The sequence below is a fragment of the Phalacrocorax aristotelis genome, chromosome 14 (assembly GCF_949628215.1).
Source record: "Phalacrocorax aristotelis chromosome 14, bGulAri2.1, whole genome shotgun sequence".
Lineage (NCBI taxonomy): Eukaryota > Metazoa > Chordata > Aves > Suliformes > Phalacrocoracidae > Phalacrocorax > Phalacrocorax aristotelis.
This window is the reverse complement of record NC_134289.1, coordinates 10,668,102-10,693,933: the sequence shown is the minus strand read 5'-3', so window position 1 is coordinate 10,693,933 and position 25,832 is coordinate 10,668,102. Positions and strand designations below refer to the sequence as shown.

The following is a 25,832-nucleotide window of genomic DNA, read 5'->3' as shown; positions in this document are numbered from 1 at the left end:
AGATTCCACAGGGGAAAAGACCCAAAGCCCAGTGAAATACAACTGAAACTCCATCATAGTATGACCCAGGAGAAGTTGGCTGAAGTGAGTGTCTCACACTCTATGGAGTCCAGAGCCTGATGCAAGTAATTCACACCAGCAAGAAACACCAAGGGACATAAGGCCAACTTCTAAAAGAGGGGCTGAGTTGGCAAGTGGAAGGCTTGCAGAACAGTGGGAGGAACACAGCTTCCAGAGCATTTCAGATGCAGGATTGTGGACTTTAACTTTGCACTTACTGAGAAGTAAAGTTTGATAAAATAAGGTTCCCCAGATCGGGTTTTTTTTTAAGGATCTGTATTTTGTACTAAGAAAGAGATAGCCTTTAGTTACTGCTAGGTAATCGCTAGCAAGTAGGGATGCTTTGTCATCTCTGTCATTCTTTTAATGAGCGTTGTACTTTAAATGCTCATTGCTTGTATTTCTTGAGGTTTACATGTTATATCAATCGTAATCAAATTTGGCTTTACATCTTTAGGTACATCTGACGAGAAAGTACATGGTATGCACATTTATTACTAATAAGCTGATGGTTAAAATGCTGTTTAAAGAATATTAAATACTCTTCTGTATGCAGATTAGACAAATGATCAAAATGCACTTTAAGATCCAGGTATGGAATGCAGGAAAACAAATATTTTTAGGTCTTTTAAAGGCTGTCTTCCTTTAATTTTTGTTCCTCATTTCTTTTTATACACCCACACCAAAATGCTTCATTAGTGATTTTATGTTACTTCTGTATACTGTTTTTGTTTATAAGGTCATTTACAGATTCAGTCATGAACTAATGAAGAATTTATACTGTAAATAGATTTTTTTAAAAAAAATCTTGATTTAAACGCTCTAAACCTGGAAGACAGCTCAATTACTTGAGGAAACAGACTAAATACACATTTGACTTGTCTGCACTTTAACAGCACCTTCTGTTTCTACTAAATGTTTTTAGCTTAACTTTATAGTAGTTAGATTATGTTCTATCTGTCACAGACATCGTCTTCAATTTCTTTGCCTGCTCATTTTCTTCTAGGCTGAAACCACGACCCCTGCTTAGTACTCTAGCCTAAATCTGGAAAGGGCTAAACTTCTTAACGGGAGGTTGATCTTTATGAAGCAAGTTTAAAATGCATATGTGCCTGCAGATGATTCATGGCAGTAATAACGCATCAGTTCCTTGACTACTAGTCCATCTGCACCTCCTTCTCTGCTGTCTTCTGTGTTGCCTGCAAGTAGTATTGCTACTCTCAGAGTGAATGCCAGAAGAGGTCTGATTTGAAAATAAGGTTCTCGACTGGATGTGGATGACTGTGGCCTGATACAGAAATGGAATGGCAGAGCACATGGGTTGGGCTGGATGAGGGCAAACTCAAGATCAGCCTTACATTTTCTGTATAGGCAAACTTCTGCACCTTGGTGGGGAACTTGACAGTCATATTTCTATTCAAGGAGTACAATGCTTTTAATACCCGAGTTCTGACAATATAAAGCATAGTTAACAAAAATAGGAAGATATTTAATGGATGCTACTGTCCTCTCTCCCCTCAACCACGTGTAGAAACACAAGTCAACTTGATTGTGTTGGACGCAGTTGCCGCTACACGGTACAGCAGGTGATTCTTCATTGGGTCAGGAGAAGAGCTGTTCAGGGAGACTGGCACTAAGTACGGAAACATACCTTCTTTTCAGCATATAACTTGTGGGTTTTTTCCGCCTCATCAAGAGAACCCAGAAATAACATTTCTTGTTGCGTCCTGTAGCGCTTACCTATTTACTTGTTGTAGAAATGAATCTTCAATTCTACTTCAGGGGTTGCAAACCTTTGCAACTCAAGAAGGTGGCGATTTTTTTTCTTTTGGTGTGCTTCTCCTGTGTGCTTTAGGAATCTTTACGAAATGGTCATGTATGTACCCATTGAAGTGGTAGGCCTCGCAGTATGCCCAGCATGCAAGTCCAGGTTTTAAGGACTCCATTTTCTGCAGTGTAGCTCTTTGCTGGAAAGGAAGATTAGTTAGAAGCCTTCTCATCCCATTGAGAACACGGAGATAAGCAGTTTTCTTGTGTGTTGGAACTCAAGTTGCTTACAGTCCAAACTTAGTATTTGTATGACCGGACTGATGTGGCGTGGTAGCTGAAGTAATGCTGTGGGTCAGATCACTCTTTCCCTTGCTTGTGCAGTGACTTGCATGTTAGTGGCCAGCACTAACAGGAAACCACAGCTGCTCTCGTTCACGGCACTGACAGCTGCCTAAAGAACTAAAACAAACCAAGCAGGGTACAGGAAATGAGATGGCTGAATACAGATGACTTGGTTGAAAAGTACTCCAGCCGTTCCTACTTAAAATAATGAATCTTTGTAAATAATTTTATCAGGTTCTATGAAAGATATAAAACTGGTTAAGCTGCTTTTTCATGTAGTTGCTGATGGCTGTTTTTGTTAACAGGTCAGTTTCAGAGAATAGATCAGTGAAAATAACCAATGTGCAAATATGAATAAGCTTATTGAGCTCCTGCCTGCTTAGTAGCATGGAAATTATTCCATGTTTTTTATGGCAGCGTTTACTGCAGGAATAAAGCTATTAAGTGGTTTCAAAACTTTTTAAAGCATTTTCACATTAACCGACTGTCCAACAGGTCTGTTATCAATGAAACCAAATGAATCAGGGTTGGGAAACAAGCCAACCTTTTGTTTATGCTCACCCAAATTGCCTTAACCAAGTCTCAATGGCTTCCTCAGTTCCAAAAAGCTTTAACACTGTCTTTAGGTCCAGACTAGATTTAGTCTGACTTTCACTTACATATGAATTTTGAAAAACTTTGTCATATGTTACTTTGATGTTCACTGTCTGTATATGAAGGCAGGTGATTCTTACTTTATTTGCTTAGTTGACTTGGAAGTGAATGAATCTGATTTCCTGTGTGGTGCTGCTTTGACTGGTTAGCGGAAGGAATTATTCTGCATTACAAAACTTCCCTATCTTCTGGTTTTGGGGGCTTCTGCCTATCAGGATTTAGCCTCCTCACTTGACTTACGAGTTCATGGTAATGAGCTTCTTACTGCATAAGGTGACATTTATTCATACTGTCCTTGCCGCAGTTTTCCAGCTGCAGAGGTCTGAGGCTGATGCTAATCTCAGTGCCCAGTCACCACATAGCCACTGTCGTACACATTACCTTGTCTAAACCAGTGTACGTACGTCAGGATGGTAACCTTACTTGCAAAGGAAGAAGCTTTACATGCAAGAGTTGTACCAGTACAACCCCATGTGTTGTCTTGGCTACTGTGACATTGTTTATTCCCCTTTGTAAGCAGGGGAAGTAAGAAGTAGTGCTATAAGGTATCACTTCAGCAGAGCTCTCTTTATACCTGGGTTTATTGGTGGCTTCGCTGTTTTAAGTCATACATGGATGAAAGTTCTGAGGCCATGTCTTTGGCCCAGGGGTCTCAGAGGGTGAGATATGGAAACATACCCTAGGGACTGTGCAACAGATGGAACTAAAACGTAGGCCATCTGTAATGTGAAATAAACTATGGAAACTGATCGAGCTTTAAAGGAATATGAAAGTTTTACAGGAAAAAAAGGTGATCAGCCTAACTGTGATAACACTTGCAGCACTGCAGCTAAAGCTTATACAAGTGCCTTATTTTCATAGGTCTCTGCTTTCTTATTATAGAGCATACCTAACTGCAATTAGTACAAGAGTGGATCACAGAATCGCAGGTATATATTTAAATTGCAAATTGAAAAAACAGGACAAGAAATGGGTGTGCTATGCTTTTCCTGTCCTTTAATAAACTCGTTGCAATTCTCAGTGAACCATATATGTTCCATGTTTTTACCTCTGATATTCTTGCAGGAGGGTATGCCCTGCTCTTCTGGCTGTGAATCTTTCCAGTCTCCGCTTTTTCATATAATCAGCTCATATTGTTTTTGCAGTAGCTAGCTTTGTCCTTGATCATAAATAGTTGTTTTCCCTTGCTGCTGTTGGCTCCTTGTCTATTTATAGAGAGATCATACCTCTCTCAGCATTGGGCTTTCTGGATAAACACGTGTTGGAGAGAGTGAGGAGGGGAATCTCTTGCGTGATAGTGTCCCTCCTGTTCTCTGGGTCATCCTAGCAGGTATTCTTTGTTCCATGAATTGCAACAGCTCCATTTTGTTAGGAAATAAACTCATAGGCAGAGCATGGAATTTGCCTGCTTCGTGTCAGCACTGTGGTAGCTTATTGTTTTGTAGTTCCTATGGCATTTGGAGTAGCCAGGGCCAACTCATGTTATTTCCGCCCTCTGCACACACCCATGCCCGTGGTATTAATATCTGCATGAAAGTAGTGGCAGTGCATCTTTCTGTATCAGACCTTACTGAGTGCAGTTTAATGAGCAACCTGAGCCTTTAGGCAGGGTTGAGATGGTTCTATAGGTGAGGCTCTACTTCACAGCCATATTCCAAGTGCATGAATTCATGTAATATATGTTTCCCTGGTGGTTTACCAAATTTTCCGTATTTAAAACTGTCGTGATTTAGCCCCAGTTAGCAAATAAGCACCACACAGCTGCTCGCTCACCATACCCCGCAGTGCGATGGGGGGGAGAATCAGAAGAGTAAAAGTGAGAAAACTCATGGGTTGAGATAAAGACAGTTTAACGCATAAAGCAAAAGCCGCGCACACAAGCAAAGCAAAACAAGAAATTCACTCACTCCTTCCCACGGGCAGGCAGGTGCTCAGCCTTCCCCAGGACAGCAGGGCTCCATCATGGTTACTTGGGAAGACAAACAACATCACTCCAAACATCCCCCCCTTCTTCCTTCTTCCCCCAGCTCTGTATGCTGAGCATGACATACGGTGTGGGACATCCCTGGGGTCAGTTGGGGTCAGCTGTCCTGGCTGTGTCCCCTCCCAACCCCTTGTGCACCCGGCAGAGCGTGGGTCGCTGAAAAAGTCCTTGACTAGTGTAAGCCTTGCTGAGCAACAAGTAAAACGTCTCCCCGTTATCAACACTGTTTTCAGCACAAATGCAAAACACAGCCCCATGCTAGCTACTGTGAAGAAAATTAACTCTATCCCAGCTGAAACCAGGACAAAACCACCAAATCTTAGTAATGCACCACACTTTTTTTCCAATAGAAAATATTCTTGGGCTTTTTGCTGCATGGAATGAAATAACTGTATATGTGTATATTTTTAAGTCTATTTCAGGTATAAGTACAGCATATTAAAAGTATACAAGAAGTGGTATACTGAAGTATTCTGTCTGGTTGAGTACCTTAATTGTCGCTGAATAGATACTTCTGGTTAAATCAGAATGGTGGGATGTCTCTATAGGGGAGTCTCCTTCCTGCCCCAGGTTATAGGTGGCTAATGCTGTGTGGGAAGAGACATATTTTTATCTCATCTCCTGGCAGTTATTGAATTGAATTTAGGAATGTTCTTGTTTTCCAGCACTGAATTACTCATCTTGCTTTGTTAGGTTTGTCTGGAATTTCATCTTCAGTAATGACAAATTTGTCGTGGTGCTGTTTACCACACTATCCAAATGGTTAAATAAGGCTAAACAGTTTCCTTATAGGGAATGCTCTTTTTTCTGGATTTAGAAAAATGTACTTGTTCTGAAAGCGCCTAAGGATTGCTTGTAACGTCGGTTCCTACTGTGTTGGATGCCATGCCAATGATTACGTAGAGTTTGATAGTAGTATGTTCACAATCTTGCTTACTTCCCAAATGTAAAAATGTTAAAAATGTTCCCAAAACGAAAATGTTATACATAATCCAGAGTTAAAACACTAAGGAACTAAGACATTACAATAAATGCTGGAGCTGGTTTATGGATTTTGTTTGTGGACTTTGCTGAATAGTTTGAGCAAGGTGACATCTTTACTGAAGTTCCTTTAGACTCTGGATGTCGTGTCAGCCTTTGGACAGGGTCAGACAAGCTGTTAACCACTGCAGAATCTGGAGTTGATAAATGGGAGATTAGTATGGCTGTACTCAGTCCTAAAAAGTTTCAAATGGGATCAAGAAATCTGTTTTGCTGAGCGCTGTATGGATAGTGTAGGATAGCTGCTGCCCTGAAACACTTGTTCTGATGAGCAAGGATTCTGCAAATAGAGGTGAGCAGAACCAATGCACCAGCCTAACAAGAATTGTCATCTGTACAGGACCCAGATTAGTTTCAGAGATCAAAATATGATCATAACTAGAAGAAAACACCAAAGTCAAAGCAGGACAGAAGTCTCTGTTAGATATTAATAATTCAGACTGTAATGCAAATCTGTTCCAGGTTCTGGGGAACTTGAGAGACTTGCGAAGAGTTGCAAGATATTTAGTGCAGGAAGAGTAGTTTACCAAGTGTTTTGCCCTGAACCGTTACTATGGCAACTGTTTAGTTTTGAGACTTGTCTTTGAATACTTTGCACTCATTAGCGGTGAGGGCATACATAGATATGACCATTTAAGATCACTACACTGGAAGATCAGGAAAAAAGTACACTAACTTTCCTAAATGTAGATTTTTAGGCATACTAGAAAGGCAGTAGTAGTCCTTGAAAAATTGGTTCTGTACACCATGTTTTCTAAGGACGCATAATAAACACACTGAACATCACAGAACACACCGAAATCTGTACAATGTAAAATCTAGTAGGATGTGTAGCCGGGTTTCTTTGAAATCAAGATCTTTTTTACATGCCTGTTAGTGTACTCTTTAGTACAAACCTGCTGATTAAAATGGTGACTGACTGCTGTTGTTACAGAATCAAAAATAAGGTCTTACTAATAATTACTGTGTTAACATTTATTTTAAAAATACTGTGTTTCAAGTGCTTCGCTACCTCCATTTGGAAAAGTGCAAATTAATCCATAGCGTCTATCCGAGACGCTAAGCTTAAATCATCAGCAAATTTTACTTTGGCCAAAATAATTGTTGGCCTCAGTGCAAGAGGTAACTGGGTGAAGTATATCATCTCCAAAATGCAGATAATAATAAAAAAAAGGGCATTTTAAAAGCATAGACATTGCAATGTGATGATAAAGCCTTCTCTTTATACTGACCAGTAATAAAACAAAAGTAAAATAAAAACATTTCCTCATCTAGAAGGTCTTGTGCATAGAAAAACAAAGTCTCTCTCAGCATACTGTTTAACTTCTTGGGGTGTGGCAAGGAAAGAGAAATCTCAACTAGAACAAGAATTTGTATGTTTTCCAGTGAAAAGTATTTTCCATGGCAGTGAGTCATACTGTGACTTGAGGCTTTCTTCAAACTATTTTTTGTAGCTAGTTTGCTGTAAAAGTCACAATTTTCCAGTGACTTACTGCATGGGACCTGCCAGGGTTTAAAGAGATCACAATCTTATGTGTAGCAGTGGCTTACATTTGCTTATGTATTAAGAATATTTAAAAAAAACCACACCAGTATTTTATCTGTGTATACAGCCCATTTTTAGTCTTGGGCTATTTATTGAATGCATAGTACATTGTCAAAAGAGCCGTACAAATGCATGGCAATACTCTCCTCCTGCCAAATTAGGAAGCTGTCAAACTAAATTTCTGTGATGCCCAAATAGAATATAAATTAAGTCTTTTATCTTTGTGCATCCCCTTGCAGATGGAATGTACAACATTCTCAGATGCCTGCTTCTCATCAGTCCTAACAGCTTAGCACAAATAACTTCCCTGTCAAGAGGTGGGCCTCCTGTAGAGTAATTACAATTCCTGGAAAACTGGCCAAACTGTGAAAAGGAACAAAATACAAGTGCGTCTTAAACGTTGTCCACTCATGCCACAGAAGGGAAAAAATCGTCACAGCTGTCAGGGAGCCTGGAATCCACACCTTGAACTATGCCCGACACTGTAGTGGAAGTTTTTAGCAGATAAACTGGAGCAAAGTGGCTAGTGAAGTCGGCACAACTCTGAGTTGACTAGTCTCCCACTTAAGAAGATAAAGCCGGCAGACAAGCCATTTCAATTAAAGCTGTTTACAAGGCTAGAAAAGAAGCTGGGCGACAAACAAAGTATCTTGGCTAAAAGCCTTTCAGTACTTTGTTAGTCCTGGGGCTTTTTCCCTAGTTGCCTTGGTATGAAAGTTTAATATTTATTACAGTAAAGTTTATAGTAACCCTTGGGTGTAATACAAGGAAACTGGAGATGTTACTGTTTTGCACATGTTTGAGCCTTCTAGTAGAACTGCTGCTTGTTTACCTTTTCAGATCCCATTTTCAATACAGTGTGCAGAAGAGGCTGCTCCCTCCTTTTTTATTTTGCTTCTCTGTTAAAACTGTACAAAAGAACTGTCCCTAACGACTTAGCCCACTGCTGCTTTCCGTGTATCAGTAAGCAGCATTTTGTGTGCCTGCAGGAGTATAGTTACAGCAAAACTGCTTTGCCTATGCAACTTGAAGTTTGAATAAATATATGGGTTGAATAAATACACAGTGACCTAGTTCAGCTGGGGGTGGAGGGGCAGAGTTCGTTTCTGCCCAGCATGGATCGGAGCTTCAGACTTGGCTGGCTTGAGCAATGCTCGAATGAGACCTGTCCCCAGAGTACCTGCTCAGCCGAGAGGGATCAGTGTCCCCAGGCAGGACAGTCAGTGCCACAGGTGGTGTTTGTTCTTGCTCAGGCCTTGACAGAAGGATAACTGCTCCTCTGAAGGATCAGAGGAAGAAGTGTTAAAAAAACCACATATGTTGTAACTTCGACTGGTCTGTTGGGCTTTAATAGAGTCCTCTTAAATTTGAAATATTACTTCCTGTGAGAAGGTTCTTGAAAGCCCAGACACTAACACCTTACAAGCTACCTAAGTCAGAAACTAGGTTGCTTTTGGAGGCCACCCTTTCCCTGTACATGCACTAAATTTAAATTCTGTTCTGCAGAGGCACGGTACTTTTACTGATTGAACTCACATAAGAAAGCAGCACTTGGCCCTCAGCTTTATTTGAGCAGCACTCAGTTCCTTTGAAACTGGGATTGTTTCCAGAGCATTCAGGAATGGCTTTCATAGCAGCACAGTGCTTTAGTTTGGATAATGTATGCTGGCCTTTTTTCACTCCTGAGGACCTGAATATGGTCATCTCTTTACATAATAGGAAATTTGTGGTGCCTTGTCCTAGCATCTAAAGGACACTCTGTGCCTGCTACAAACCGCCATGCAACTTGGCACAACCTACAGCCAAGGATTTGGGAAGTAGAGGTGGGGATAATAAATTCTTTATGCCTCGGTTATATGCTTAATGATGCAGGAGGAGTTTGGATAGAAGCTAAGGTATAGCTGTAGGGGTGGGGTTTTTTTGCTGTGGCCACATGACTTTGGACACTGTGTTGATCTTAAACGTCATGTTGAGGCTTCTGTAGTTCTGTATATTTACCCTGTCAGCTTGGTTCAATATTTGCTACTCTGCAGCTACCTCCAGAATACATGAATTTTAACTTTGAGTTCAGTCAATTTATTGGACAGCTAGAACCCATTTTTTAGAAGACCGATAAGAGGCAGGTGACAGATCTCCCTACTTTTGTGTAATCATTTTCTGCTCAGTTTTGAACTGCCTTGATGGCTGGGATCACCCATTTTGCATCCAAGCCACTATCAGACCACAACAATTTGAATCTGCATCTGGACCATGCGTCAGCACACACTTGCAGTTCTGCTGAATGACTCAGAGCAGGGAATGCAGGTGTGGGCTGGCTTCCACATGGGTGTGGGCTGGGTGGCCTGGTCACACAAGCTTGCTGGGGTAGAGTTATTCCATCAAAATGTTTTGAACAAAATTGAATTAGTGGAGTGGCTTTCTGCCTTCTGTTACATGGCTGTGCCTAGCAGCCAGAGCTCTGAAGCTGCCTATGGTTTTGTTGGACCACAGCGAATGTATTGCAAGGCTCATGACTTAACAGGAGCTTGCATTACCCTAGCAAAGAGATCTTGATTATAACCTGTACTGATAAATTATTTTCAGGAATGAAGTTCATCTTGTATACACAATGAATGAAGTCCAAAGCCAAAGATCTTATGGGATGCTGATGAGCTTTATCAGCCTCTTGAAGGCTCTACTCCGAGTTACCTGTCAGCTTGGCTCATCATCCTCCCAAGGAATATTTGCTTTTGTTCCAAGGTTGAATACGGGTGATAAAATACTTAATAAAGAATTGCTGAAGTCTTGAATTTCTGCTAAGTAAATTATAGATATTTAAGCTGTAGAGCAAGTAAGTTGATAAATTACATACTTGCATGTTACAGATGACTGGTCTAGAATTAACTTTCCGAATTTATAAATACCTGTGACGTTGTTCAGTGAATTCCTTTCTTTCTCGTGTGTCTTTTGCAGGTATTCGTTATAGTTTGGATGTTAGTGTGGATGAAGTGAAAGCCTTAGCATCTCTAATGACGTACAAATGTGCTGTGGTTGGTAAGTAATAATTTTTCAAGCAAGGATACAGTCTTTAATTTCAGTCAGTACTGATGTAATTTACAGAAAAGCATCTAAAGGATTAGATTGTTTTAGACACTAATCTCTGACTAAAATCTGTAGCAAGATGGGAAAAATATACAGTGACCAAAATAATAATACATGTTCCCTCTGCTGTTACTGTAGATACTTGAATAAAGTTACATTTTCATTTGAAAAGTCCAAATTTTGCTAGTTGAGTAAGTACTGCTTTTGAACTCACATAAAAGTATGACAAACTTGGATTAGGAGGGGACTAATTTTAGGGGGAACAGATGGAGTCTGTAAAGGTTCCAAGCAGGGGAGCTGTGGAGGGAGAAGGATAAAATTCATTTATGGGTCATAAAGAAGTATAATTCATACACAGCTGCTAAATTGTAGGGGCATTTGGAGAGGATCTGCACATTATGTATGAGAAAACAAAATACTTCTTAATATATAGAGACACTCCACTTAGGACTTCCAAAATAAAATTTTTTTGAGCTAAACCAGTAAAATATAAACTGTAAAACTTACTGTTTCTACAAGTGCCAAGTACAAGAGCTTGAAGTATAGAAAATTTAAATAATGAACTTCTGAGTTTCAAAGACCATTTTCAAGCTTGAAATATTTCCCATTTTTATAGAACCTTTATGAGATTATAGCTTACACTCATGAAGCCCTAAACATGGCAAAACCAAATTCGCTGCTAAAATCAAAGTTATAATTCCTCACATGTATTACTGATGCGTTCTGCCTTTATTGTTGAAAAAGTAAAATGCTTTTCCTTTGCATTCTTGTAGATGTGCCATTTGGTGGGGCAAAGGCTGGTGTCAAGATCAATCCCAAGAACTACACAGTAAGCTGAATCATAGACAAAAATTCGGTTTCCAGCAGTACTGAAGCCAGCCGGTTAAAAAAGCTCTTCTTAGGGGCATTAGGGACCGCTTAAAACTTCCTGCCACTTCTGCCTCCATAAAGGCTGAATTTAGGTTGTGCATGCAATAGGTGGGAAGGGAATTTTTAAAAGATGTGTTTTTCAGAGGTGGAATACTTCAGTTATTTAATTTATTACTTTTTACATAAAGTCAGAAGACTGCAAATAATTTGGAACCTGAATTTTTTTTAAGTTGATGCTGTTAATGAAAGCTTAAATTAAATTGCTCTTAGAAAAAAGTTAATGTTTTTGTTTATTTTGACAAATAGTTTTATGCTCCATTAAACCTTTCTATGCAGTGTTCCAGTGTGAATAATAACTAACTTGGCTTATAAAAAGTTTACTGCAGGCTTGCCTTCTTGCCCTAATTAAAATAACTCGTACAGAAAGGCATACTAGGATACGTAACAGATATTCTAAGCTCGAAACTCCTGTAAGGATCTGTGTGCAGTCGTTCTCCTGTGTTGATTACACAAGCAGCAGGCTGGCTATTGCTGTTGCTGGTTATAAATCTCTCACATAGGATATCAGATTTGTTTGCTGGAAATCTCTGCCACAAGCACAAATGTTTCTTCCTGTGCCCCACACCCGATTTGTTGTGGATCAGAATGTACGGAAAGAAAGCCGAATGTTTCCCTGAGTACCAAGGGTCTGTTAGGGAGTGCCATATAAGTTATATAAATATATGAATCATCCTTTCTTCTAAAATAAAATGGTATCTGTTTATGTTTGGGCATAACTTCTAGCAAATATTCATAAACACTAAGTATTTCTTGTGATATTTATTGCATTTTCTCTATAGGACAATGAGTTGGAAAAGATCACAAGGAGGTTTACCATGGAGCTGGCAAAAAAGGGCTTTATTGGTATGTTGTGCAGTTCTACTAATAACATTTAGGAATCTGATTTACTGTGCATTGGCAGTGTCCACTAGATAGTATCCTTAAATAACTGGTTTTCTGAGAGCTGTAAATACTTCAGGTATAGAACTTTCAGCAAAGAGCCACAAAGAGTTGAGTCATTGTATCTTAGTGCATTTTAAAGGGAACTGTGTTTTAACTTTTTTCTGGTGGTTGTTCTGCAATGAAAAGCAACAAAAGCTGAGCTCACAGGATCCAAAATGAATCATGTTTCTTTTAGAGGTAGATTATAAAATTGTGACCAAGTTTGTTGCAATTTTAATCTCTCATATCAAGCTCTTCACTGTTAGTTTCCTGTAGTCTCAGTTGAGGCTTTTGGCAGATATCTGAGGAAACAGAGGAAGGAAATAGAAGATCCACCCCAGAGAAAGTTGATGGCTTCACCCATGGCAACCACAGGCTGCAAGAGAAGCATAAGCAAGAAGCATAGGTGCCTGTTGTAACAGAACGTCAGCTTCAGTGATGTTAGTAGGTGTTTCATTCAGACTCTCAACCCTGAGCAGTTCTGATAGCCTGCTGTCTGGAGTTGCTATCTGGAAGTCTCCTCTGGAGCAAGCTGAATGTTAGTAGCTCAGCTTGTAATTAAATGGAGGATCTTTACCTGAAGGAGGTTCATATTCAACTGAATAATAAGGCCTGTAAAGAGTTAAAGGTCTGTCATGTATTCCTGATGCCTAACTGCCCCTGGGAATGTATATCCATTTATCTGCATTTGCTTGCTCTTCAGCCAGAGTGTTTGTCATCTAAATTAAGCTTCTGTATAAACATGCTTACTGATGTTACATGTGACTAGGGGAATATTATACACTATGCCAGCTATGGTGATTGTTAGTTGAGTGACAGTTAAAATGGTTTGATTAAATTTGTCTTTCTTTTTGGCTCTATGGTTGGTGCTACACAGCTTTCACAAACCTTTTAAAAATACTTTGAAAAAAAATGAGTAGAGGCGGAGTTGCATTTAAAATCTTGCTGCGCAAATCCCTCTGATCTTAAACAGGTTGGGCAAATGCCATTTTTAGTTATCTAGAAAAAACAGACAGAGTTTGCTTTTGTTTCAACAGACGTGTGAAAGTCCTTGCAAGGGTTTACTTCATCAAGAAAGATGTAATGTCTCTTTCTTGAAGAGAGGGGTAAAATCGAATGCATGTGCCACAGAGCAATGACTAGGACCAGCCTACCTCTGATTTTTAAACTCCCCCAGGAACAAAAAGGAAAGTCTAATGCAATAAAAAAAACCCCAACCCAAAACAAACAAAAAACCCAAACCAAAAGAATTAACTTCATGGTATATAGAAATCATACCTAGATAGTGGCCTTCCTGTTGTTATTGCAATGGTTGTCAAAACAATAGATATATAAATATGCTTTTGATGCATTATCTTACTCTAACATTTATTGACAAACTGACCTTCATTTTACTGAATGCCTGTGCGAAAGGTTGGAGATTCTGACGGTATTGTACAGATGCGTGATATGGCATCTAAAAACGAATTGAATCCAGAAGAATCCGTTGATTGCATAATAAGCTGAGGATTAAACAGGAAAACAGTTCTCTGCTAAGCCCTGCACAGTTCCCAATGGAATAATGGTTGAAGATAACTATTTACATTTGATCCTTAAAAGCTGTTTTCCTGTTGCCAACAGGACCTGGTGTTGATGTGCCTGCTCCTGATATGAGCACAGGGGAGAGGGAGATGTCCTGGATTGCCGACACCTACGCCAGTACCATAGGACACTATGTAAGTTTTGAGCAGAGGCTTTGAAGTAGAAAAGCTTTCTTGATCTTTGCAGAAACAATTTCATCTAGAAATGTATTACCATGCTGCTTAATCATATAGTTTTATTTAACTATGTGGATCTAAATATATTCTTGCAAACTGTAACAACTTAACTGGTGTGAGGTTTTTAGGGTACAGTTAAGGAAAAATAGCTTTAAGGTTAATGTTTTTATACTAGCCTTAAAGTAAGTTTGACAAAATACCGATTGCAACTGCTCAGCAAAAAGAAACTACACTATTTTCAAAGGTCTCATACTTAGTCTAAAATTGGTTTCGATTTCTACCATTTCCCTCTGGTTTTCATTAGTACTCTAATTACTAATTTAAAGTTGTTAAACAATTAGTTCATAGTAGTCTTAAAGTTAGTTAAAATTAGTTGAAATAGTCTTAAAGTACTGAAATCTTTCCATTTCAGACTACTGAATTTACAAGTGTTATTGAAAAATGTTCTGGGTTTGTGCATTCAATTAAGTTTGCACTATTGGTATAACGTGTAGAAGTGTTAAAGTTCTCTGTGGTCCCCTAAAAGTAACAAGTAATCAGTGTAAACTTAAGCAAAATAACATTGATACAATTTATTGCCCAGAAGGCAATAAAAAATTACATTTAAGTTTTTAAAAATTAGTTTTTAAAGTATAAGCCTCAGTTTGGCCTTTTCCCTTATGTTGCTGGGGCCATTTGTACCTGTTTTGACTGTACCAAAAACATGACTGTTGGCCAAATGGTTTTGTTGTATACTTTTGACAGGTTGGACAAAAGAAAAATACATTACAGACAAGTTACTTCTTAAGGCTGTATTGTCTGCGCTACCCAAACTTTCTAGCTTCTTCTTCAGGCGTGGCTTCTGCTCCTCCAGCAGGTCTCACTCTGCTAAAGAGTCTTACCATGGCTTTGTATTAGTGTGTCGATCTGCTCAGCTATCGCATGTTTGCCTACCTCAGCTCCTTTTGAACTGAAAAGACTCTTTTCACTTTCTGCAGGCCCTTCCAGCAGTTCCTCAGAAACAGAGCAGGGTGTACACCCCTAGTAACGAGGCATTAGAGCCACCCAACACCTATTTCTCTCTGGCGTCTGTGTTCAAGGCGTGCCTGGCTTTCCTGATACAGCCTCCTGGCAGAATACTTGTCTTGTGCTGTCTGATGCCTTTAACAATAGAAGGGGATGGCACAGGTTCTTCTAGATCTGAAATACAGTCTAAGGTAGCTTATGGTGGGGGCAAGGAATGCTTGAGGAATAGGCTGTGGCATGCTGATCAGTTGAGTTAAATTACTTTTACACAGAGCTGTCTGTTAGCTAGGGTTATCAGTATAAAACGTTACTTGCTTTTTGTTATTCACATATGTAAATGTCAATATTTTATTTAAAACTTTAAACCTGGTAAAAACCCCCAAAGTTATGACTTCAAAAAGACTTCAGCGTGCAGAGTGACACCTTGTTCCCCTCAGCCATAACTTAAAATTCCAACGTTTAAGAAAACTACAGACTCAAAGCATTGTAAGTTCTAACATTTAACTCATTGCACTAAAACGCCTATTTCACTGTGACACAAGAGTGTTGCTATATTTCGGCTGACATAGAAGGCTCACAGCACATGACTTAACAGTTCACATACAGTTTCATACTGAAGCTTCGGGTTTTTTAATAGGTGTAAAACTAAATACTGATACAGGAGAAGATTTTTAAATGGCTGAATTTCTTATTTTTTCAACTTTGTCATCTCAGCTTCTTGTGTAGTCCTACACATACACATGCTTCAATGACAAAAGAAAACAAACCAACAACTACTGAGGATAAAAATACAATTTGAATTATGCTACAACAGCTTCTTTTATTCCTAGGCCCTCTCTCCATGGCAGTATCTTATTCTTGAAGAATAAAAAAAACTGAGGGGATTTAGGTGCATTTTTCTGAAAAGTGAATTAAAAATTGAAATAAGGAAAAAAATTAAATCAGTTTACTTAATTTTGCTGCGTTCCTTGTTTGTACAAGAAGAAAGAACAGTAGCCATAATGGAACTTATGAACTATTGTGGCGAATGGCCAGGTGCAGAGAAGGAAGGTGGGAACTCTGACAAGGCTGCAAAAAGTGGAATAACCTATCAAAACCAGTTTGTAGAGGAAGACATTTCAGGTAACTATCTGACTGAGACACCGAGAACAAAAACAAAGGTGATTAAAGAACTACCAGATGCACAAAAATGACTAAGGGGGTAGGAGGGAAGGGAACTAAGAGGAGAAAATTACCATTGAACAAAACTGAAACAGAAACAGGTAGAAGCTATGGGAGGACTACATTCAATTGAGTGGAAAGATAACTCTTTGGTGAGAAATCTACAGACCTGAGGAGTCAGTGTGGCTTCGCACAGGTGTGTTCAGGGAGCTTGAAGTGGAAAGGAAAGGCCAAACAACAGATAAAAACAGATACAGGAAATCTGCTCAAAACCTAACATACAGAGCCAGGAAGCTGGAAAGACAAGAATATTATTGCAGCATGGAAAGGGGTTAAGAAACAAGCAAAAGTTCAGTGTCATAACTTTGCCAGCAGAGTTCATAGACTGTTATTACTAATATAGAAGCCCTCAGTGCTAGCTATAAGCCATTTTTACAAGCTTCTCCTTAAAAGCCATAGTCTTTCTTTTTGTCCCAAGATGTGTTAAACATTTTTTGATTGACTTAAAACCAGAGTTTTTAGGACTTTGACATCAACTATTGTTTGTATATGTGACTTCAGGAAGACCCAGACCTGCCCTCAGCTCATGCTCTGTTTTCTTGACAAACCATGCAAGTCTTTAATAACTACCATGTTAACTGTTCCAGAAAATCCATCTTAAGTTGCTGGATCACTGAATTATATATGGCTAAAGTTTTTGATTAAATTCATCCTTTCCGCTCTTCTGTATTTCCTGACACATCCAACAGACTTTTGAGACATGTGAAGGGACTTAAGAATGGATTCATTAATGTATGGTGGGAGGCTGTATTTCTTCAAATATTTATGAAACATGGTTCCTCCTTTGTGAATGCGTGAAGGCTAAAACGTAGTTTCAGTCTGAAACAGAATGAAAACCTAAAAATTCGTCAAAATGCTGGGCCAAGCTATTCCTAGCAAAACCCCACCACCAACTGGTTTATAACTGATGTGCCACCAGAGGGAGCATACAGCCTAATGAGAACAATGCTGCTACATTGTGGGAAACTGAATTAGGAATTTTGTGGCAAGCCCAGCATCGCTTTTATTGGTTTTTAAAGAGGGGCTATCTTTGGCTTAATACGGCTAACTCACTATCATTTTCAGATAATAAATAGTTTTCGTTTCCATTGTGGCTCTAGTCATGTCCTGCCATCCTGCCATTCTGCCTCCACTTACTTTTTTCTATTCCTTTCCTTCCTCTCACCAAGCATCTTGCGCTCACGCCACAGGCCAGCAAATGCATTTGGCACAAGTGATGGAGGGGAGGGAGCCTCCCAGTGAATATGTGGCTGGTGGAATAGAAACCCATCCGGCTGCTGGCAGATTCATTTCAGTGGATTCCCTTTCATCCCTACTCTTTCACTTGTGCTGGATGCCAAGCCGCTGTGTGACACTGCTCCCAGGGTGTGGGAGCGTGGGAACCAGTGGCGACAGAAGAGGGACGCCCAAACAGTGTCTAGTTTGGAAGAAGTTTTTTCAAGTTATTAGTTTCAATTTGAAAACTTAACTCTGGTTTTAAATATTCTGTTTGATCTTAGCCAGCCCTCTAGCATATGGAAAATTTAATTTTATTACCGCCAAATTAACGATAGGCTAATTAATCATTGTATATATTGCTTTTCTGAATAAAGTAGTAAATGCTTATCTAACTTTTCCCATACTGCATATTTTCTTCTGATATCAGCAACAGGAAGTTATTAGGCCTGTATTTTTGTTTCAAAACAACAGAATTTGGTATAAAAGAACGCTAAACACTCCTTAAAAGTGATTAAAAACCAGTCCAAGGATATGTCTGAGCCCTTTAAAAGAGTAAAACGTCAAGAATAATGATGGAAGTTATGGCTGTGATAGGAGCTAATTTTGGGAGACATATCCCACAAAGCTTTTTGATTTGTTAAAGGTCTGCTTGTTGCTAATGGTGCAACATGGATGTCACCATAATTAAACAAACGCAGACTGAAGTTGACATATACACTTAAAGACAACAAGAAATTAAAGACTGTATGGAATTTTGCGTTATGCAACTTTCCTGACGTCTACTAGAGCACTGCTGAGAAGGTGTTCACACAGGAAGGAAGGAAATCATCCATACAAACTAAGCGTATATAAACTATAGCATGTTTTGGCTCTTATGATTCCTGTTTTCCCTTATCTCTAAAGCATACAGACCTCTTGTTCCAGCTGTTTGATTAATTCCATAGTTCACAAGTCCTTCACTGTTTTACAGGATATTAACGCACATGCATGTGTAACTGGTAAACCCATCAGCCAGGGTGGGATTCATGGACGTATATCTGCAACTGGTCGTGGGCTTTTCCATGGAATTGAAAATTTCATCAATGAAGCATCATATATGAGTATATTAGGAATGACTCCTGGATTTGGGGATAAAACGTTTGCTGTTCAGGTAACGTTTTTCCTTCAACTGAGGGGAAAAGTAGTAAACAGACTTCTAGTAGAGCCCCTTTTAAAAAGGGCTGTAGCAATAAATCCTGTTAGGGTTTGAAGACTTCCAAGTTAACCTTTACTCTCAAACTTCAGAAACACTTTTCAAGCAACATAGGTGCCCTTTATTTTGGACTGTTTTATAAAAACTGAACTTTCAATTGCACTCTACAGGCACAAAGCCAAATCTCCAGTCTTTATAGACACAGGCTGCAAAGAAAAAGTGAAATACTATTACAGGAGTTCTTCAAACAAAGGCATTGCACATTTTTCAATGAGCTGTGACACAGTTTCTGCCTGCACAGACTTTGTTGCACTGTTTTGTAGTGAAAAAAATCTAGGGAGAGAAGTTGCTGAGGGTTATGTTCTTGTTCCCGTGTGGAAAAAGCAGTTGGAAAGGTAGAAACCAATACCTTATCCTAAATTTGCTGGGTTGGACATACGTTTTTGATGTTCATAAGACTTCAGGATTTATGTAGTTGAATTTTGAAGGGGTTTGATGTTCAGTAATATGCATTATGAGTCTTTAAATTTCAAAGAAATAACTTGCTCTGTTCAGCTTTGAACAGTATGTTAAATGGAGGATTTGAGGGATTGCTTTGTTTTGTTTTTAGTACCAATGCACTGGTTGTTAGAAGAAATAGCAGAGTAATTGTAACCTCCAGGTTGTCCTCTGGTTAACCAGTGGGCTGAAACAAACACCCCTGCCCTGCACGGACCCAGCAGCACACTCATCTCCCTGCACTTTGGCATTTTGCTACCTGGCAGAGGGCTGACCAACAGGCACTTAGGCATAACTTAGACTGAAAATATGGCCATAAGAATAGCTGAAGATTCTTCTAGGAAATGGAGGATACAGCACTGCAAAGAGACCTAATGCATGACAACCTGTTGTATTGAAGTTTGCTTCTAATATATAAACAAAAGTCCTAAATATAATTGGATCTATGTTATATAGAAATTTAATAATCAGCTTTTTTCCAGCATAGAATCTTAGTACAAACTTTTGACGTGGATTGTGTGACCTTTTGGTCTGCCGTGTGTGTTCCTTTACTTCCAGAATGTTGAATAATGGCCTTGAATTAGGTTTTCTACACCAGTAAGGATGTGAAAATGCTAATTAAATACAAGATTAACTAAATTTAAATTTAGGCAATCTGTTTGGGCAGGACCACTTAAGAAATGTATTAGAAATGACATAGTTTCCTACTACCTTGTATGTTTTAATGTGATGAATTAAATATATTCTTGTTTAGTGCTTTCCATTGTGGGATGGGTTTTATGCTTGTAAGCCTTCTTTACCCAAATTAAATGAGAGTATTTCTTGGCCTGCAAATGTTAGTCAAACCTTTGAATATTCATACAAAAATCTGTTAATCCCTCTAAGACAGTGTCAGTTAGAAAATAGATACCCATAACGTTCCTATTTTGATAAATATAGTTTTGACACTTTCATAGTAGCATTAATGCTTCCCTCCTGTATTTCCAGTATAAAAAAATTTAGTACAACTGTACATTGCTGGCTACAATGCATAATTTCTACAATGCTATTCAGACTAGAATAGAACATATGTAGATTTCTTCCTTCTTCCCTATACACATCATCTAATGCCAAGATATGCCAATAGGCAAAGAACTATTTAAAGCTGTTCAAAGCTATATAAGCCTTAGCAGTAATCATAATTTTTGATGAAGGAATAACTACTTTTCCTTTTCTCTTTCCACCTTTAGGGATTCGGTAATGTGGGCTTGCATTCTATGAGATACTTGCATCGTTTTGGAGCGAAGTGCGTTGCTGTTGGGGAGTTTAATGGTTCTATCTGGAATCCTGATGGGATTGACCCAAAGGAACTAGAAGATTACAAATTGGTATGAAACTTAGCTGAGCAGAAATAGTTTAATTTTTGCCAGCTTAGCACATAAGATGAATGTAGACTGGTGCTGACTTGTGATTTTTAAATAATGCTGCAATTACTGCTATATAAAATGGCTTAGGAATGTTGATTCCTCTGGTTTTCTCCTTATCCCCTGTATGAATGCAGGTGGTTAACACTAACTGAGCTTGTGGCTTTGGCTGCCTCTTCAGTTTATAACACTGTACATTTTTTACCCTTTGACCTGGCACTCAGAAAAATGGCAAGGGCTTGCATGTGTACTCTGGTCTCAGAATTGGAGTTCATGATTATTTTGCCTTTCTTATGGCTGAACTAGGAAGGGTGTATCAAGGAACCAGGACAAGGAGGTTCCTACAGGATTCCTGGTGGAGAATCACAAGCATATGAACATTTAAGACTTCAAAGTGCACTTTTGCCGCTTCTTACCTACTGGATGTTTCTGAAAAAATGAAAGCCTGTCTGGCAGTGTGACTTGAATATGTAGTTTATAATGAAAACTGTATATGGTCTTTTTATTTCAGTTTCCAAGTGAAACAGTCCTGACGGGACAGTTCACAGGCACTAAACACCGATCTCCCACTTTGTAAGGGGCTTAATTGACATGTCTTCTTCTACATAGGGAGCATTTAAATGTTGTTATCACCCCTTTCTCAAAAGAATGAAATACTGCTGAGCACAAGTGGTTATCAGTGTCTTTGGCCAGAGAGCAGTTATGCCTCAATCAAGGCAACTTGGACTGTTATTCAAGCTTTGTGGCTTGCTTTTTACGCTTAATATAAGTAAAAATAGGAATTATGTTATGTGCTGTCTGTCTAGTACTGTTGCTTCTCCCTTCTTTCTTTTTTTGAAGTTAGAAGGAAAGGAAGTCAAACGAGTACACACACTAAACACCCTGGTTTGTCTCCTTCAAACAGCAACACGGGACAATCATGGGCTTCCCTAAAGCGCAGACACTTGAGGGCAGTATTCTGGAAATAGACTGTGACATTCTCATCCCTGCTGCCAGCGAGAAGCAGTTAACTAAGGCCAACGCTCACAAGGTTAAAGCAAAAGTAAGTTGGAGGGTTCAAATGCAAATGAAAAGTGGAGCAGGCCTGTTTAAAATCTAGTATTCAATAATTAGCATGGATGGAAACTAAATAAAGCTCTGAGTTACTCTGCTGTGATTCCTTTCAGATTATTGCTGAAGGTGCCAATGGGCCTACAACTCCTGAAGCTGACAAAATCTTCTTGGAGCGGAATATCATGGTTATCCCTGTAAGGTTCTATTATGACCTTTGATTTTCATTCCAAGCATAGTATTTCTGTAAATTGTGGCAAGATGTTATTTGCCGTTATATATTGAAGGTTTGTTTTTAACAACTGATGTCTGGGAAATGGATGTCAGTGTTGCTTAAGATTGGTAACAATTACTTAAAGATCTTACTGCAGCTGTAAAGGACTGAAGATAACTATTACATGAAGGCTGCATATTCGCAAGAGAGAACAGTCCACAATTAGTTCTTAAATCTATAGTTTTGCATTTTGGAGCATTAGCTAACATTTGCTCAATTAAATAGTCCGCTAAGCAAAGGAAGAATACACTGGCCCATTTGTAAACATTGTGTCTCTGGGTGATGCTGTGACAGAACTGTATCACAGATTGTATAGGATAAATGTTGCCTATGATGATAATTTGAAAGAATAAGACCTATTGAGGTATAACAATAACCTTTTCCCAGAGAAAGGGTGCCCTGATCAAGTGATACTGCTAGAAAGAGCATCCTTTACTCACTGAGATGGCCTAAGAATGCCCTAACTTTCTTGATTAAAAACTTGTGCTAAAAGAAAGTGGTCAGTCAAGCACAGCTGAACTGCACGTGTTCTAAAGTCTAGTCTCTTCTAAATCAGTAGTAGGAATCTCTGGACTGCAAAAGAGGATAAGTTGTCATGTAAGAATAACAACTGGATTGTCTTCTGTACTGCACTTGAATACTTTGTACATAATACTTCTGCTTGCTTTTTCTTAATACAGTAGAGCTGTCTTTGCCACATGGTCACAATTCAAAACTTTTACTATTTCTGCGCAGGATCTTTACCTGAACGCTGGTGGCGTAACAGTGTCCTATTTTGAGTGGCTGAAAAACTTGAACCACGTCAGCTATGGCCGCTTGACTTTTAAATATGAAAGGGATTCAAACTACCACTTGCTCAGTAAGTGTTCAGTTCTGCTTTTGCTGTTTAATTGATAGAATGGACTAGCAAGCACCAAATGTGGCAGAAAGGAATACAGAACTATTCTAAATTAACCTTAATTTCCCACAAGTCTATTATTGACCCACACTGAAGAGCAGGACAGATTTGATGGGTTAACTGACTTGCAACTCTAATGACTTAAGTTAAATGCATACTTTTTCTGTTATCTTTTAATTCATAAAGTGATGCTTTCCTCAGTTTTGTGAAAATACTGAACTCAAACCACTTACATGAAATATTTATTACTACTTAATAAACGTCTTCCAGCTGTACGCTTGGTATTGGAGAACTATTCAAAGTTTGAGTGGGTAACATTGTTTCGCACATACAGCAATAGAGGATTTCTATAAAGGGCAGTAATGTAGTCAGTATAGGCGCTGTAAAAATCTGCTCACGGCCTACAACTCCACTTAGGGCTATTCTGTGTTTCCCAGTTTCTGGGCCAGAATACCAATTACATGGAGAGAGGAAGCTTAATGGAGAACTACTGCAGGATATTGCTCCATTTTAAACAGTGCTCTGTAGAAAACATGAGAATCTCAGGACATAGGGTTTGACAAAACATACTTCTGAATGTTTCTTAATATAACCTTTTCTCATAAATGATACCTTTCAAGGTGTTTTTGAAGTGGTTGAGAGTTATGGCAGTTCCAATTAAAATCCCTTTCTTAACTTCAAGATTGTGTCATCTGAAACACTCTGATGTTGTTTAGGGGAAAGCTTACTAATTAAATTACAAGAATTAAGATAAAGTATCAATTCAAAACACCAGAGCACTTCTTTCTTAAGGAGAAAAACTAAAATTCCACACTCAGCTTTTTTTTTTTTTAGCAAGCAGTGTGTGTACAAAGGGCACTAGGAGATAATTGATTGCTTTAACTTCAGGAAATATTTTGTTTAATGCCAGCTATCAAGTGAGGAAAGTTAATCCAGATTGTTCTATCAGCTTTATGACTTTAGCGAAGTGGGATCAGTAAATCCACAGCTGCTTGCCATGTGACTGTACAATGGTAATATTGCTGCTAATATTGGAGGCACTCACCTATAAAAACAGACAAATCAACATCTTTCCCTTTTCTTAGAAAACAAAACTAAGATGACTCCCTTTGCCCCCAGCCCCTATAGTCTGCATTTCATGCCACTGAGTGCTGAAAGTCCTGGACTCAGCTCCTTTGTTAGGGAGCACATTGCTTTCCTTGTCAGTTACCTTCTCTCTGCTTTTTCTCCTTTCTAGTGTCTGTCCAGGAAAGCTTGGAAAGAAAATTTGGGAAACACGGTGGAACTATTCCAGTTGTGCCTACAGCAGAATTTCAAGATAGGATATCGGTACGTAGTCGCTGTTGGGTTTTTTTGCTGGTACTGTAGCTGTATTCTGATATTACAACTGCAGTCTAAGTTTTACCATTGTAGCTATTATGGAGGTTTTTGCCCCAAGGAAGGCATTAGTCATAGCTAGCCTGGTGGCCAACCAAATAAAGCAAGCAAATAATCTGAGCTGCTTAGGAATACTAGAAGTAAGCTATTTTTTTCTTTCTTTTACTTGAGCCCATGCAAAATACCTCCAATATTGTTAAAAAAGCTACGCTTTCCATACAGATGCATTTTGTATTTGTAGCTAGCGTTAAATTGCATGTTGCCATTCACGTAGTAGAGTTTTTCAGAGCAACAAACTATCTCTATTGTTTAGTCAAACCACGTGAGTTTGATTTTTACAAGGGAAGGTGCAGAGAATGTTTCTTGTTGCAGGCCAGTAAGGAAAACTTCAAAACCTGTGGGTTTTCCTGATGCTTTTGTTTGCTATGAAATACTTGATATTTCTGCTGGCTAACCTGATAAATACATAGATTCCATAATTTCTTTGAACCCTAGCTATCAAAGTCTACAGAGGTTTTGTTGTGGGAAATACTGCCTCAAACATTACCAGAATTTGTTCTGGAGATCTTGTTGATACAGTTTGCTTAGATTTCCAAACAACTTTCAACAAGATCCCACATCACAGATGGTTTGGTATGCTGTTTCTGTAGTATAGACAAGAGCTGACTGAAAAATTGTAGAATGTTCTTCTAAGACTGAATTAATGAGCAAATAAATGTCAGGTAAAATTCAGTGTTATCTAATGCATAGCAATACATGGTGGGGAAGTTTTCATACAAAATGATGGGTTGTGAGCTCAGCCATTTGCATTCAAATGGAAGATCTGGAGGTAGTGGCAAAATATAAGCTTAGATCAATCAAAAAGCAAATCTAGTGTTAGAGATTGTTCAGAAGGCAAAAGAGTAAGACTAACAATGCCAGAATATAAACCCAGAGCATGTCTGCCTTCTGAATACTGCATGCAGGTTAGGTCTCTGTGTCTTACACTATTATAGTTGTGGAGAAAGTTCAGAGAAAGACTGCAAGAGTAATCAAAGCTATGTAAACTTCTCATACATGGAACAGTCAATGAACCAAGGTCATATTGGCCTGAAATAGTCCTGGGGTGGAGAGAGTGATCTATAGAATGAGTAGTGTGAAAACAGATGGGTATGGGTAGATTGTTCACTGGAAGGAAGGGTGAAGGAGAACAAGGTGCTGTCAAACAAAACCAGCCGAGTGAGGAGCAGAATGAAGAACAGGGATGGTTCCTAGCACAGCAGACAGTTAAGATGTGGAATACCCTGCCAAGGGATGTGTGGAAGCTAAAAGGGTTAGTCAGTTTGTTTTTTAACAAAAGTTCAGGAGGAAATGGGACAAATGATTGGGGGAAACAATCCAGTGAGTTGTGAAGAACATTAAACCATGCTTCCTCAAGAAGTTGTTTAGGGAAATGCACATAAACTTGGGCCACTGTCAGATGACAGAAATGGACTTTAGCCTGATCTAGTACGATGCTAGCATTTTCATAAATGTTAGGCTTACTAACATCGTGAATAGGTTCTGTGGCTTAAAGTGATTGCTATGATCGTTAAAACACAAGCCATAGCAACTGGCCTAGTAATTTCTAC

General features: G+C 38.9%; 1 protein-coding gene across 1 annotated transcript in view; it reads left to right on the top strand.

Moving 5' to 3' along the window:
* The window catches only part of GLUD1 (glutamate dehydrogenase 1), a 30,944-nt gene that overhangs the window by 2,418 nt on the left and 2,694 nt on the right, over window positions 1-25,832 (top strand). Inside the window, exons 2-11 of the mRNA XM_075109341.1 lie at window positions 10,350-10,430; window positions 11,252-11,307; window positions 12,188-12,251; window positions 13,950-14,044; window positions 18,501-18,680; window positions 20,450-20,587; window positions 21,528-21,665; window positions 21,790-21,870; window positions 22,683-22,806; window positions 24,083-24,174. Of these exons, the coding sequence (XP_074965442.1) occupies window positions 10,350-10,430; window positions 11,252-11,307; window positions 12,188-12,251; window positions 13,950-14,044; window positions 18,501-18,680; window positions 20,450-20,587; window positions 21,528-21,665; window positions 21,790-21,870; window positions 22,683-22,806; window positions 24,083-24,174 (1,049 nt within the window). The remainder of the gene's footprint in view (window positions 1-10,349; window positions 10,431-11,251; window positions 11,308-12,187; window positions 12,252-13,949; window positions 14,045-18,500; window positions 18,681-20,449; window positions 20,588-21,527; window positions 21,666-21,789; window positions 21,871-22,682; window positions 22,807-24,082; window positions 24,175-25,832) is intronic.